Source organism: Carcharodon carcharias, chromosome 21, assembly GCF_017639515.1.
Source record: "Carcharodon carcharias isolate sCarCar2 chromosome 21, sCarCar2.pri, whole genome shotgun sequence".
Lineage (NCBI taxonomy): Eukaryota > Metazoa > Chordata > Chondrichthyes > Lamniformes > Lamnidae > Carcharodon > Carcharodon carcharias.
In genome coordinates, this window is record NC_054487.1 from 60,657,848 (window position 1) to 60,672,197 (window position 14,350).

Here is a 14,350-nt window from a genome sequence, read left to right on the forward strand (position 1 = left end):
ACCCCCAACCACCCCCCCCCCCCCCCACCCCCCCCCACTTCTCTCGCCCCCACCTTAAACCAGCTTATATTTCACTTCTTTCCTAAGATTCACTCAGTTCTGTTGAAGGGTCATGAGGACTCAAAACGTCAACTCTTTTCTTCTCCGCCGATGCTGCCAGACCTCCTGAGTTTTTCCAGGTAATTCTGTTTTTGTTTTGGATTTCCAGCATCCGCAGTTTTTTGTTTTTATCTCTTTAGATATAAACATGCCTGGCTATATTAAAGTAATTGAAAATTTAGATAATTAGAAAGCTGACTAATAGTGCAATTAATGGAATTATCAAATTGTATCTTACTGATTTGCCAATGTGTTCAATGTATGGAATCAGTGATTTTCAGAATTCAAGGGATATTTTTAATGACGGAAGAACAACAGGGATGATTCCATCAACACAATTTTGAAACTTTTCCACTTTATTGGCTTGCAATAATTACAAAATAGGAGTACTGCAGCTGACGTACTGCTTTAGGCTGAAAAAGACTTTTGTACAAAAAATTACAAACTTTCAATAAAATTGTAAATCCACATATCGCCATTTTCCTGCTAAACAAACTTCAACCTTCTGAAACAGAAGTCAGGGTAAAGGCTGGTGGGAAGAGGGAATTGTCCCTAAAGAAGGCTGCAAATTACTGATCTTTATTTGATAGAATCATAGCCTTTCAACTATTTTAGATATTCGCTAGGGCTGTAATTCATATCCCAAGGGATCAAGGTTCTGATCCAATAGCATGAGTGATGACTCTCTCAGCAAACGTAAAAATTTTGTCATTTCCTCTTTGGAAAATACCTGTTGTATGGAAAAAGCAAAAAAAATCTTTAAATCAAGCTCAAGAGTTTTACACCATAATTAATTGCATTTTGTCCTTCAACATAAAATCTACACATCACATTTTACATTCACTATCATGGCAACATCAGAAGTCAAGGATTCCTGAACTAATAGAGTTTTCATTGAAAAAGATGTTATTGATCATGAAGTGATAGCCATTATTATATTTTTGTTTTAAAATTTTCACCTTTCTTAAAGAGATTATTTTCACTTTTTTAGCTTCCGTCCTGATGTGCATAATTTCCTGACATAAAAAGTGAGGGAGGAAAAAAGTTGCAGGGTTACGGGGTTATAGACAAGGGAGTGGAACTAGCTGTGTACCTCAAAAAGCCAGCACAGACACGATGGGATGAATAAGCCACCTTCTGTCCTGTAAGCATTCTATGATTCTACTGCATTAGAATATCTTAAATGAAACACTGTTGTTGCCAAATCAACATTAATAAATTCAGAAAAATTATAGTACTGTTGATTTTGTAAACAAACTATAATTAAATATTAAAATTTCCTGAGTCAATTCTTCATGTCATTGATAATAATCACCTTTTTCACATGAGCTCACCCAAAGAGGTTCTTTTAAAAACATACGCATTCCTTACACAACTGGGGATGATCCCTTAAGCCGGTCTGCCATATTCACCAAAGTCACACACGTTAATGTGCTAAATCATTTTAGCCATTGGATGAAATATTTCAAAAGCCTTTAGGGACTCCTAAACATATTTTAAAATTGGGTCATGGAACAGCAAGCTTCAGCCAACAGCAAAAGGTCCTTCACCTTGATTTGAATAACATTTTAAAATATCACGACTGATAAAAATTCACTCCAGTTGCATTTGTAGCATATTCAAATCATTCATGATTTAATAAGGAATCCTACAAATAAAATTATCTTTAAACATAAATTCTAAATGGATAGCAAATCTCTGTATGCAACTTACTTGATAAAGCTTGTGTTGTTCTGATGCAATGACATCAGCCAGTTTTAAGCATTGCTGGTACTGTTTGGTGCTATGCAGTACTGTGTGAAGCAGGAAGCACATCATTGGTAGGCACAGCTGGCGTAATAAGCTCAACTGGTGACTGCGTTCAGCATCTTCATCGGTGTCCTGGATCACAGTAAATACTTCAGTTGACTTTAGAACATTTAAACTGCTGCCTATTAACTACAACATTTCGTCTGGAATGCTAGGTGAAATTTAGCTATTTTTCTCACTTGTTGAACCAATAATTCTCTTGGGTCACTAAAGCCAGTAATCACTATATTAACAAAAACAGAAAATGCTGGAAATACACACAGTGGACCAGTTAGTATTTGAAGGAAAAAATAGTTTAATATTTCATCAGAACAGGAAGGTGGAAGATAAACTAGCCCCTTAATAGAATTGAAAAACACAGGGGAGCAGCAGATGAAGAAGAGGAGTGCTGAATTCTGTCATAGAAGCAGATAACAGCTGGAGTTGTTAGTAAATCAGCTTTATAAAAAACTGGAAAGAAGGGTTGATGTTCAAAAAGTTCAATGAAGAAATGAAACATGAAAACTGTCATGAAATGGTAAGAGCAGAAGAAATAGGAGTAGACAAATGAGGTCCACTGAATCTGCTCCACCATTCTTTTATTTATTCGTTCATGGGATGTGGACGTCGCTGGCTAGGCCAGCATTTATTGCCCATCCTTAATTGCCCCTGAAGGTGGTGGTGCGCTGCCTTCTTGAACCACTGCAGCCCTGTGGTTTAGGAACACGCAGTGCTGTTAGGGAGAGAGTTCCAGGATTTTGACCCAGCGACAGTGAAGGAACGACAATATATTTCCAAGTCAGGATGGTAACTTGGAGGGGAACCTCCAGATGGTGTTCCCATCTATCTGCTGCCCTTGTCCTTTCTAGATGGTAGTGGTCAAGGGTTTGGAAGGTGCTGTCGAAGGAACCTTGGTGAATTCCTGCAGTGCATCTTGTAGATGGTACACACTGCTGCCACTATGTGTCGGTGGTGGAGAGAGTGCCAATCAAGCGGGCTGCTTTGTCCTGAATGGTGTCAAGTTTCTTGAGCATTGTTGAAGCTGCACTCATCCAGGCAAGTGGAGAATATTCCATCACACTCCTGACTTGTGCCTTGTAGGTGGTGGGCAAGCTTTAGGGAGTCAGGAGGCAAGTTACTCGCTGCAGGATTCTTAGCTGCTGAGCTGCTCTTGTAGCGAGTATTTATGTGGATAGTCCAATTCAATTTCTGGTCAATGGTAACCCCCAGGATGTTGATAGTGGGGGGATTCAGCAATGGTAATGCCACTGAATGTCAAGGGGCGACGGTTAGATTCTCTCTTTTTGAGTGGTCAATGCCTGCCACTTGTGTAGCGCGAAAGTTACTTGCTGCTTGTCAGCCCAAGCCGGGATATTGTCCAGGTCTTGCTGCATTTGGACATGAACTGTTTCAATATCCAAGGTGTGGAACATTGCGTATTCATCAGCGAACATCCCCACTTCTGACCTTATGATGGAAGGAAGGTCATTGACGAAATAGCTGAAGATGGTTGGACCTAGGACACCACCGTGAGGAACTCCTGCAGTGATGTCCTGGAACTGAAGATTGATGTCCAACAACCGCAACCATCTTCCTTTGTGCTAGGTATGAATCCAATCAGCAGAGAGTTTTCCCCCTGATTCCCATTGACTCCAGTTTTGCCAGGGCTGCTTGATGCCACACTCGGTCAAATGCTGCCTTGATGCCAAGGGCAGTTGCTCTCACCTCACCTCTGGAGTTCAGCTCTTTGTCCATGTTTGAACCAAGGCTGTAAGAGGTCAGAAGCTGTGACCCTGGCGGAAACCACACTGAGCGTCAAGGAGCAGGTTATTACTAAGTCACTTGATAGCACTGTTGATGACCCGTTCCAATACTTTACTAATGATGGGGAGCGGATGGGGCGGTAATTGATCGGGTTGAATTTGTCCAGCTTTTTGTGTTTTCCACAATTTTCCACATTGCCAGGTAAATGCCAGTGTTGTAGTTGTACTGGAACAGCTTGGCTAGGGGCACAGTAAGTTCTGGAGTACAAGTCTTCAGTTGTCATTTGTGACCTTGACCATTTAGCTAATAAATGACCAAGACATCTCTCTTGATATACATAGGAAATAGGAGCAGAAGAAGGCGATTCACATATTTTCTAATAGGTTTTAGCATTTTGCCTGCTACTGATGTTAGGCTAACAGGTCTGTGTGCCACAAAAACAAAAATTGCTGGAAAAACTCAGCAGATTTAATAGCATCTGTGGAGAGGAAGACAGAGTTAACGCTTCGAGTCCGTATGACTCTTCATCAGAGCTAAAGAGAAATAGAAATATGGTGAAATATAAGCTGTTTAAGGGGGGTGGGACAGGTGGAGCTGGATTGAGGGCCAGTGATACGTGGAAGCAAAGAGAGATTGCCAACATGAACAAAAGGTCAAAGGGGTGTTGACGGGGCTGATGTTAGCTAAAGGATGTGCTAATGGTGACATTAAGGGTAGAAAGCAGAATGAGCAAGTGACAGATGGCCCTAGTGGGAGTAGGGTGGGGGGGGGAAGGGATCAAAATAAGCTAAAAGGTGGAGATAAAACAATGGATGGAAATACATTTTAAAAATAATAGGAATAGGTGGGAAAAGAATATATTAAAAAAATTAATAAGAAAAAAAAAGGGGGTGAGGATGGAGGAGAGAGTTCGTGATCTGAAGTTGTTGAATTTAATGTTAAGTCCGGAAGGCTGTAAAGTGCCTAATCAGGCTTCACTGGAACATTGCAGCAGGCCAAGGATAGACAAGTGGGCATGATAGCAGGGTGATGTGTTGAAATGGCAAGCGACAGGAAAGTCTCGGTCATGCTTGCGGACAGACCGAAGGTGTTCTGCAAAGCGGTCACCCAGTTTGCATTTGGTCTCTCCTATGTAGAGGAGACTAAATTGGGAGCAGTGAATGCAGTAGACTAAATTGAGGGAAGCGCAAGTGAAGTGCTGCTTCACTCGAAAGGAGTATTTGGGCCCTTGGAAGGTGAGGGGGGGGGGAGAGAAGAGTAAAGGGGCAGGTGTTACACCTTCTGTGGTTGCATAGGAAGGTGCTGTGGGAGGGGGTTGAGGTGTAGGGGGCGATGGAGGAGTGGACCAGAGTGTCCTACGAAATGCTGTCGGGGGGTGAACGGAAGATGTGTTTGGAGGTGGCATCATGCTGGAGTTGGCGGAAATGGCGGAGGGTGATCCTTTGAATGCGGAGGCTGGTGGGGTGATAAGTGAGGACAAGAGGGACCTTATCATGGTTCTGGGAGGGAGAGGAAGGTGTGACGGCAAATGCACGGGATATGAGCCAGACACAGTTGAGGGCCCTGTCAACCACTGTGGGTGGAAAACCTCGGTTAAGAAAGAAGGAAGACATGTCAGAAGAACTGTTTTGGAAAGTGGCATCATCGGAACAGATGTGACAGAGGCGAAGGAACTGAGAGAATGGGATGGAGTCCTTACAGGAAGCAGGGTGTGAGGAGTTGTAGCCGAGGTAGCTGTGGGAGTCGGTGGGCTTGTAACGAATATTGGTGGACAGTCGATCACCAGAAATTGAGATAGAGAGGTCAAGGAAGGGAAGGGAAGTGTCAGTGATGGACCATGTGAAAATGATGGAGGGGTGGAAATTGAAAGCAAAATTAATAAATTTTCCCAGGTCCAGACGAGAGCATGAAGTGGCACCAAAGCAATCATCGATGTACTGGAGAAAGAGTTGTGGATCTGTATGCCGCTTTTCTCTCCCTCCTTTCTTAAATAGTGGCAACCTTCCAATCTGCAGGAAGCATTCCCGAATCTATAGAATTTGGAAAATGACCACCAATGCAAACACTAGCTCTACAGCCACCTCTTTCAACACTCTGCAATGTAGATCGTCAGGTCCAAGGGTTTTTATCAGCTTCTAGTCCCATTAATTTCCCCAGTCCTACTTTTATTTTTACAAATATCAATTTCTCTCAGTTCCTCATTATCACTAGTCCCTTGGTTCTCAAGTATACCTCGGATGTTTTTGTATCTTCCTCCGTGAAAACAGACACAAGTGTTTGTTTAGTTTCTCTGCCATTTCCTTACTCCCCCTTATAAATTCTCCTGTCTCTGTTTTTAATAAGCCCACATAAGCCCATAATCTTTTCCTTTTTACATAACTATCTACAGTCTATGTTTCTCACTAGTTTACTTTCATAAGCTATTTTCCCTTTATTAATTTCTTGGTCCTCCTTCAATGAACTCTAAAATTCTCTCATTCCACAGGTTTACTATTTTTTTGGCAAATTTATAAGCCTCTTCCTTTGATCTAATACAATCTTGTTAGCTATGGTTGGATCATATTTCCTGTTGGGATTTTGTGCCTCACAGGAATGAAAATTTGTTGTAAACCATGTATTAATTCTTTAAATGCCATTGCTTGTCTACCGTTATACTTTTTAAATGTAGTTTTCCAATCTACCGCAGCCAATTTGTCGTCAGACCTTTGTAGCTTCCTTTGTCTAGATTTAAGGCCCTAGCTTTGAATTAGCAGCCATGTATCCCATACTTCCACAGCCATCTATACAAAAGGTATTCAACTGTTTATACAAACTAAGCCTTTTATTCAAAGTGCAATACATTCACTTTCACCACTCTCCATCTACATTGAATTGTCAGCTTAGCAGCACCCTTGCCTTTGAGTCAGCTCACATGCTCAGGCCCCACTATGGACTTGAGAACATAATCTAGATGAATACTTTAATGCAACACTGAGGATCTGTCTGCCTGTTCAGGCGCACAAAATATTCTATGGTACTCTGCAGAAAATTCTGCTGACCATTGTTCCTTCCTCAACAGCCAACCAAAATAATCTTACCTGGTTATTCATTTCTTTGCTGTATGCAAATTAGCTTTTTGCAGAAGAATGACTGTACTGAAAAAGTAATCCACTGGTTGTAAAACAGATGTTTTAGGGACATGAAAGATGCTATAAGATTCTTTCTTTTTGATCTTTACTTTTTAAGCTAAACAGAATGTTTTGGCTTAATATTCCATTTTGAGTTTACCTCTCTAATGTCAATCAACCATCCTCCATTCACAAAAAGCAAGACATTACAGATCTTCTCTTTTACTTCATTGGTGAGCCTTTCCAAATCATCACTCCATCTCTTATAATCATTCTGTTTGGAGAAAAAAAATCATTAATACCAAAAAAGTGTAGGAAAACACTTTTCAACAGCTGAAATTTATATACTTTGAACCTGGAATTTCTTCTGTTTATGCTCATGAGCCACTGTCTCTGTGAAACTTGCGCTTGCAGAAATGGTGGGTTCTTGAGGTGCAGACTGCATCCATTTAAACCATCTATTGAATGTTTCATGAGCTTCCTGGAGAAGAGCATAATTTATAAAATTTAATTTGTTAAAACAAGAGATTGAGAATACATAAATAAACATACTTTCTTCAATACAAATAAAAGAGAAAATGAAACGGTGTTTTCACAGGTGCAAGATTGTTAGAATTGTTAAATTTGAAAAATAGCAGACTTACATTTATAAAATTGAGCTATGGAGCAAAGTAGAAGGGAACATTCATCAGAATACAAAACATTCAAGCAGGTTCTTTTTACATCAATGGGCTGAAATCATAAATTTTATCTTTAGGGGTGCTGGCTAATTAAACGTTCATATAACTTTGAACTAAGATGGTCCATCATCAACCTTCATTCAAAATTGTAGGGATAATTCTACACTCAAAGCATGAGATTGGGACTCCAACAACAACCATATTTCTGTTCTACATTCCACTAAGCATGGACACTGCAGGATTGTGGAATTATCTCTTGTAACCTTACCAGATAAGCCCTTATGCACAAATGTTCCCGGATAGCATTTTCTTCCTCTGCTGGAGGCATGAAATCCATTCCATAATCTTCCCAGCTTGTGTACACCTCAGCTATAGAATCCTGTGGAATTTTGCTGAACACTTCTTTAGCTGCTTCATGTTTCTTAGAAGCTAGAAAACAAAATTACAGCATTTGAATTACAGAATACAGGTTACATTTACCCATTACTTAGTTCACTGTACATGAAGAATCACTTGCATTGCCTCTTTCTGACCTCACACCTACAAGCTATGATGCCACAGGTAAGGGGTCCTCAGCCTCCAAATCAAATTTCTGAGAGGGGACCTTATAATATTCGACACAAAATGGAATAAATCTGAAATGGTGCTTTCAGTTACAGGTATGGACAAATTATAACAAATTTCACAAAGTACTTCTTAACAAGGCGTGATCAACAGCTAGGTCAAGATGCTAGGAAGGGTGGATACAACACATTAAATTAAGGGACAGCTAGATACTGTAATAATTAGAAGACTGTAATTGACATTTTAAAGGTGAAATAAAATGAGCTAACAGGATGTTTTCATCTAAACCACTTATAGGGAAACAATTTCATAATTATTAAAAGATGATCTTCATAATTTTTGATCTTAATGTTTGGATGATCAATATCAATATTACTAAACAGTTAAACTCTATATTCACCAGTATTCTGTAGGAAATTATATTTCAGCATAGTTACCAATTTAACTACTGAAAGGATTGTTACTAACCAAAATTAAAAATAAAAAATGTGAAAGATTAAATATAATAGACCTCATTGATAATAGAACATCCAAAAAGCAAGTCTGTTCAGGAACACAAAGTGAAAGGAGAAATCCTACTCAATAGTTGGTATTATTGTACATGTTTTGATACATTCACAGAATAGGGAAAATATCTCAGCTGTGGCAGCATACCAAGCAATTTTCTCATTAATCTACTTGCTCAAGCCCACAGGGTTGAACGTGCTGGAATTTTACAAATGGTGAGGGCTGGGGAGCCCTTGACCTAATTTCAATGGAGTTCAACAAGCTGCACAGAGCTGCTGGCAAATCATGACTGAAGATCAGACCACTGTTGGATTCGTAGCAACCTTTGGGAAAGTGAGGAAGGGTGGGTGATCAGGCTAGGTTTGTAGTCTTTTAATGGGGGGGGGGGGCGGCGGTGTCAGGAAGAACATTCTTGCTTCTCCAAGCTCCACATTCAAGCAAGTATGTTGGTCTGCTTAATTGTTCACCATGTTATGCTGCATAAGTTCAGCCTGTGGCCACTGATGCCATGTTGCACATCAGTATCAAAAAATAGATCCTGCAATTTAAATAACATTCTGATGTTAACTTAATTTGCTTATGTGCCACCGATACCAGTGCATCTGCCTACACCAATATGACAGGTAGCACACTACCAGCTTGCAATGAGTGTGCACCTCTTACCAGCCATACTGGAAGATTCAAGGCTGTTTAGTGCCCGCAAAAAAGACATTGCACAACTGAATTTCAAGGCCAGTGAATACACATGGCCATTAATCTCAAATCAGTGATTACCAAGCTACATTCATCTAATAGATAATGGATCTCATCGATTTCATTTAGCATGAAAATAAAATCCACATTTAAAGAAAAGTAATTACAATGTTTATTGAATTTTTAAAACCATATATGAAACAAAACCACATACCCAAGAATTTCCTCATTATAGCATTGCTCTGTTTCAGTGCCTCTGCTCTTTGTGTAGGATCAAACACCAACCAGTCAATTACATTAATCTTCATACGATCTTCCTGTAAAAGTTACCTGTTATTTGACTGAGCGAGCAAAATTCAAAAAATAAACATCCAATTTTATTGTTAAAACTTTTCTTTAATATTCATTTGTATCACAGTCAATCCAATATTTTTTAAAGCAAAGTATTTCATAAACTAACATCTCAAACACTAGTTGGAATCTTCCACCAAATTAATCACAATCCAGCACAATTACATTAAAAGAATAGGTTGGAGACAATAACTTTTGAAAAAAATATAGCACAAAATCCCATTTTGTTCTTGCTAAAATTAGGTTGCATATTAAGGGGTGGCAAAATTTCTTCAATTAACAGAAGTGCCTTTTATCATTAAGTATCATTAAAGGTTATAGCAGATCCATGCAGAAAATTATACTCACTTTTGTAGTGGCAGTATCCAGAGATGGTGATAAGTCATGGTGAGTAAACTCTTCAGCATCCTTTTTCCGGATGTTTTCTACAACACACTTGGTCACAGCTGCTACATCAAGGCCTACAGAATAAGATTGGAAAGACATTCCAATTAAAAAATATTCATACAAGAAAAATGTGTTTCTCAGGCACATGACATTTTTAAAAATTCCATTTTAAACATATTCAGCATTTGCACATCAATGTAATAATGTAAATCATTTAGCTATTTTGAAAACAGAAAATTATTAATTCTATATGTGAAATGCTTTCAAAAATACAATTCTAATGTTTTGCATGTTTCAATTCAGAAACAAATAACTTCCTTATTCCCTAAAACACAGCATCTGATTTAGCATTTTTTACACTGATCCGAAATTTCCTGAAATGGTATAACCAGTTAAGCTACACCAAAATTCAGACTAATTATACTGCAATTTCCTGATCTGTCAGAATGTAAAAATTGGCTTTATAAAGCGTAAACAATTGGGACCAATGGAAAGTGCAAAGATTACACCATATTCAGGTGTCATCCTTGGCTTGCAGAGTCACGAGGTCGTAGCTTCAAATTGCCCTTCAGAGACTCGAACACAATCTATGCTGACATTTCACTGTTTCATTAGAGACGCACCATCTTTCAAATTAAAAACTTTGTTTTAAAGTCCCTTTTGTCCCCTCAGGACAGATACAATGGCACAATCTGTCGAACAGCAGGAGAGTTCTCCTGCTGTCCTGGGCAACATCTGTTCCTCAACCAATGTCACCTGAAACTGATTAATTTTTCATTTATCACATTACTGTTTGTGGGACCTTGCTGTGCACAAGTTGGTTCCTATGCATTTCTACCCTACAACAGTGGCCTTATTAAATTAATTCACTGATTGTGCAACCCGGGTGGGGGGCGGTGTATCCTAGGGTAATGAAAAGTGCTATTACTGCAAGCTGTTTCTCCCCTTCTATATTCTCTCAATCCCCAAGTCCCCCTCTATGATGGAAAAGAGAGCGCTTGACACCAATTAAACATTTTAGGTACAACATGTTTCAGAAAATATCATGGATGCATTTAAATTTTAATACAAATCATTCTGATGTCATAAAGATACAGAAAATACATTAAGTTTCAGTGAAGGAATATATTTTAAAAATGCTGGATAAAGTAAGCCATAAAACTTCAGAAATATGACTTTGGTCCTGTTGCACCTAAGGTTTTAGACTAAGTTTACAATTATTAAGAACAAGCATTAATCATGGAAATTCGTGTGAGCTATTCTTGCACGAGGACAGAGTCACATTAATGAGTAGCAGAGATTTGTGGTAAATTTGCAGAATCAGTTAGAGGAAATCAGGGTGTAGTATAAAATGGGCACGAATTAATTACACCCCAATTTCCTTCATCTTGTTGAGGCAAAAATCAATATTATGTCATTGTTCCGATGCAAATTTTCAAGAAATGCCAGTCCATTAATCTTTATAGGCGAGTCAAGACTAAGGTTTCATTCTGAGAACCAGTACACAAGAACTGCATTCAATTTTCAGCTAAGGTAAATGTAAAGAACTCTTTATAAGATTTTGCTAATACAGAAGCTTATTTATGAAGGCGAATTTGCATTGTACTGAATCAGCATCCTTTGGTAATGTACTTTTGGTCTCAGGATTTTCAAAATTCTTTTTGCAACTTGCTAAAGAAATGCTTTGCCCCAAAAAGCTCACTTATCCCTTTGGAGTCAGAAGCATCCTTCTGACATGAATTAAACATTACAGGCTGACAATAAATTAGAATATTTCCTTACCAGCCTCTCTTGCCAGATCTAGACATAGTTTCTGTTGCTCAGTCTCTGTGACAGTCTCCAAAAATGAAGAATATTGAGCGACAGCCAGCTCTGGGGGCAAGTGGCTTACATAAAATGCTATTAATTGCGTGTGCTTAGCTTTGATTAGAAGCTGTAAAAGACAACATTCAAAACTAATGACATTTTAAGATACATTTTATTGTAATGCAGTAAAGAAAGACATCCACTTATCTCCATGGTTTAGTAAAGCACATGGTGCTACATTTCTAGTAAGGCAGACTTAAAAAATTTTGTCTCAAACAAGTTGCTTTTAATTACAACAGTGAAATAAATAACTAGTAGACAGTTGTGTATTCCTTTTCTAAACTGAGTGAAGAAAAAATTAGTGCATTTAGATTGATTTCCGTCTGCATTACTTCATTTGGGAAAATCATTTTGATAATGTGCCAAATTTGCCTTGCTAAGAGACAAAAAAGCAGAAGAAACACATGGCCATAAACATCACTATAATGCAGTTACTCCAACTCAAAATCATTGAAATAGTTTGTCAAATTATGAGAGACATTTACATCAGCATGTGCATTAATACGAAAAGCTGAAGTATTGTATTTTTGTTTAAACTGTTATTTGGGAAAAAAAGTTAAATCATCTTACCTCTATGTATGTTTTTAGAATGTCCGTACAAACGTCCTCCTGAAAGAAGTAAAACATCATTTAACAAATATCATCTGAAGTAGATTTTAACGTGTTTGGGTGGAAAGCAGACAGAGGAAAGGGGTAGTTTTCCATTACCAGCTGGATTTAACAGAGGAAGAGGTCCTCTTTAAACACTGAACCAGATTTGTTCCAGGATAACAGTTATATTTCCAACTCTTTCACTTAATTCAAGTAGAAGAAATGAGAAAGACTAGTTGTAGGCTATTGGTGTTGACATTAGCTCTTTTCATTTTCTAGTAACGCACCTATTCATTACTCAAACTTGTTCATTCTCAATGAATTTCATCAAGTTTTGGTCAGGTTGTTTGATGAAAATCAAGGAGAGGAAATGGTATTCACTATCAGTTTAGTACTTAGCTAACCAGATGGAATTCATCTAAAATCTAATTCTAAGCTTTATTGAACTTAAAATCCAAAATAAATTGAAATGTGGTTTTCAATTTAGGCATGCCTATGTACCAACACATTGATAAGAAACTTTTTCCACAAAGCAACATTAGGATGCCAATAAACAGGTTAACCTTTGTCTGTAGGCCCAAATTCCACAGGAATAACACAAAATGAGTCATGAATCGAAGGAGATGTGCTGGAAGGAGAGATCTGCATTTTGCTAGCCAATCCTGAAATTCATCCATTAGACCTATTATTCACAAAAAAAACCGTTGCATCAGATGGACAAGGCATAATTTAAATTTTGCATCATAATACAATTTATAGAAAATCTGTCAGAATTTCTCTCTACACATACTTGACTATTTCCACTCAATTTATTTGAAACAAAAACTCACCATCAATGTCTCCCAAGATTATGTATTTCTGAATAATGTGGTAATGAGCTTTATTCTCCTCCAACACTTGCTACAAAGATAAAAAAACTAGTTTTAACATTCACATAAATATCGCTTGAACACATAATTATTTGATATCACCATTTAATGCACATTAATGCTGTATCACCTTTGGTGCCAATTGTTTTACTTGACATTAGGCAGTTGCATTGTCATTTTTTCAAATTCTTATTCATAAACAAAAACAAACCAATTATGGGGAAGAAAAGTAGCTTCTGCCCGAAATATATTCTCCATCATCCTAGTCTGGGGATAAAAGATTATTTATTTATTATAGAAACAGTGACCAATCATAACATTCTGTGGGATTAACTGGAGAACTCTTTCAAGGGATGGCCCAGGTACAATAGGCTGAATGGCCTCCTCTTGTACAATATCAATCTATGATTCTGGATAGCATTATTAGTGACCATTTCAAACTAAAAGCTCCCCTTTAATTCAAAAATAAAATGGAAAACCTAGATAAAATGATGAATACTTTGATTCTGGTTCCACATTTGTTTCTCATTTATATTTAAGATATTAAACCTTAGTACGTGCCTATTCTTAAACACCCATCCCTGTTCACTCTGTTTTACTTTGTTCTTTCCCAATCTCTCTTGTATTCTAATCCTTAACTAACTAAAGATATATCGGCCCAAATCTTCCAGTCTCTGAAGATGCGCGTTGGGACCAGCAACCTGAGTGGGAATTACCCAAGAAGTACCAATTTCTGATGGGCAATTCCCCTGCTCTCCTGGACCCTCCACAAAAGTCTCAACTCTTCATACAGTTCTGTGAGACTTACCTGAATAGTTAGCCAGGAAATGCTAGACAGAAAAATCCTAGACTAACACCTGGGTAACTACAGAACTGATCCCTCAATCACGCATATTAAACCCACTGCACCCTCAGCGCTCCCCCCCCCAGCTCCCCCACTGGATCCCACCGACTAACACCCCCAACCGACTGACCTGCCACCCTGCCCACTAACCTCACCCACCTATCCATTTACCCATTCATTCATCCACTCACCCATTCACTATCATTCACATTGGACATTTAAACTTACCATACGCAGTTA

General features: G+C 38.4%; 1 protein-coding gene across 2 annotated transcripts in view; it reads right to left on the reverse strand.

Annotated features, from left to right (window-relative positions):
* Window positions 1–437: 437 nt before the first annotated feature.
* The window catches only part of nup107 (nucleoporin 107), a 55,491-nt gene continuing 41,578 nt past the window's right edge, over window positions 438–14,350 (reverse strand). For both annotated transcript variants that reach the window (XM_041216257.1, XM_041216258.1), the window contains exons 18-28: window positions 13,228–13,297; window positions 12,961–13,079; window positions 12,377–12,415; window positions 11,723–11,873; window positions 9,902–10,014; window positions 9,417–9,519; window positions 7,707–7,867; window positions 7,114–7,239; window positions 6,919–7,032; window positions 1,813–1,980; window positions 438–829 (exon numbers count right to left, since the gene is read on the reverse strand). In XM_041216257.1, the coding sequence (XP_041072191.1) occupies window positions 722–829; window positions 1,813–1,980; window positions 6,919–7,032; window positions 7,114–7,239; window positions 7,707–7,867; window positions 9,417–9,519; window positions 9,902–10,014; window positions 11,723–11,873; window positions 12,377–12,415; window positions 12,961–13,079; window positions 13,228–13,297 (1,272 nt within the window). In that variant the 3' untranslated portion in view covers window positions 438–721. The remainder of the gene's footprint in view (window positions 830–1,812; window positions 1,981–6,918; window positions 7,033–7,113; window positions 7,240–7,706; window positions 7,868–9,416; window positions 9,520–9,901; window positions 10,015–11,722; window positions 11,874–12,376; window positions 12,416–12,960; window positions 13,080–13,227; window positions 13,298–14,350) is intronic.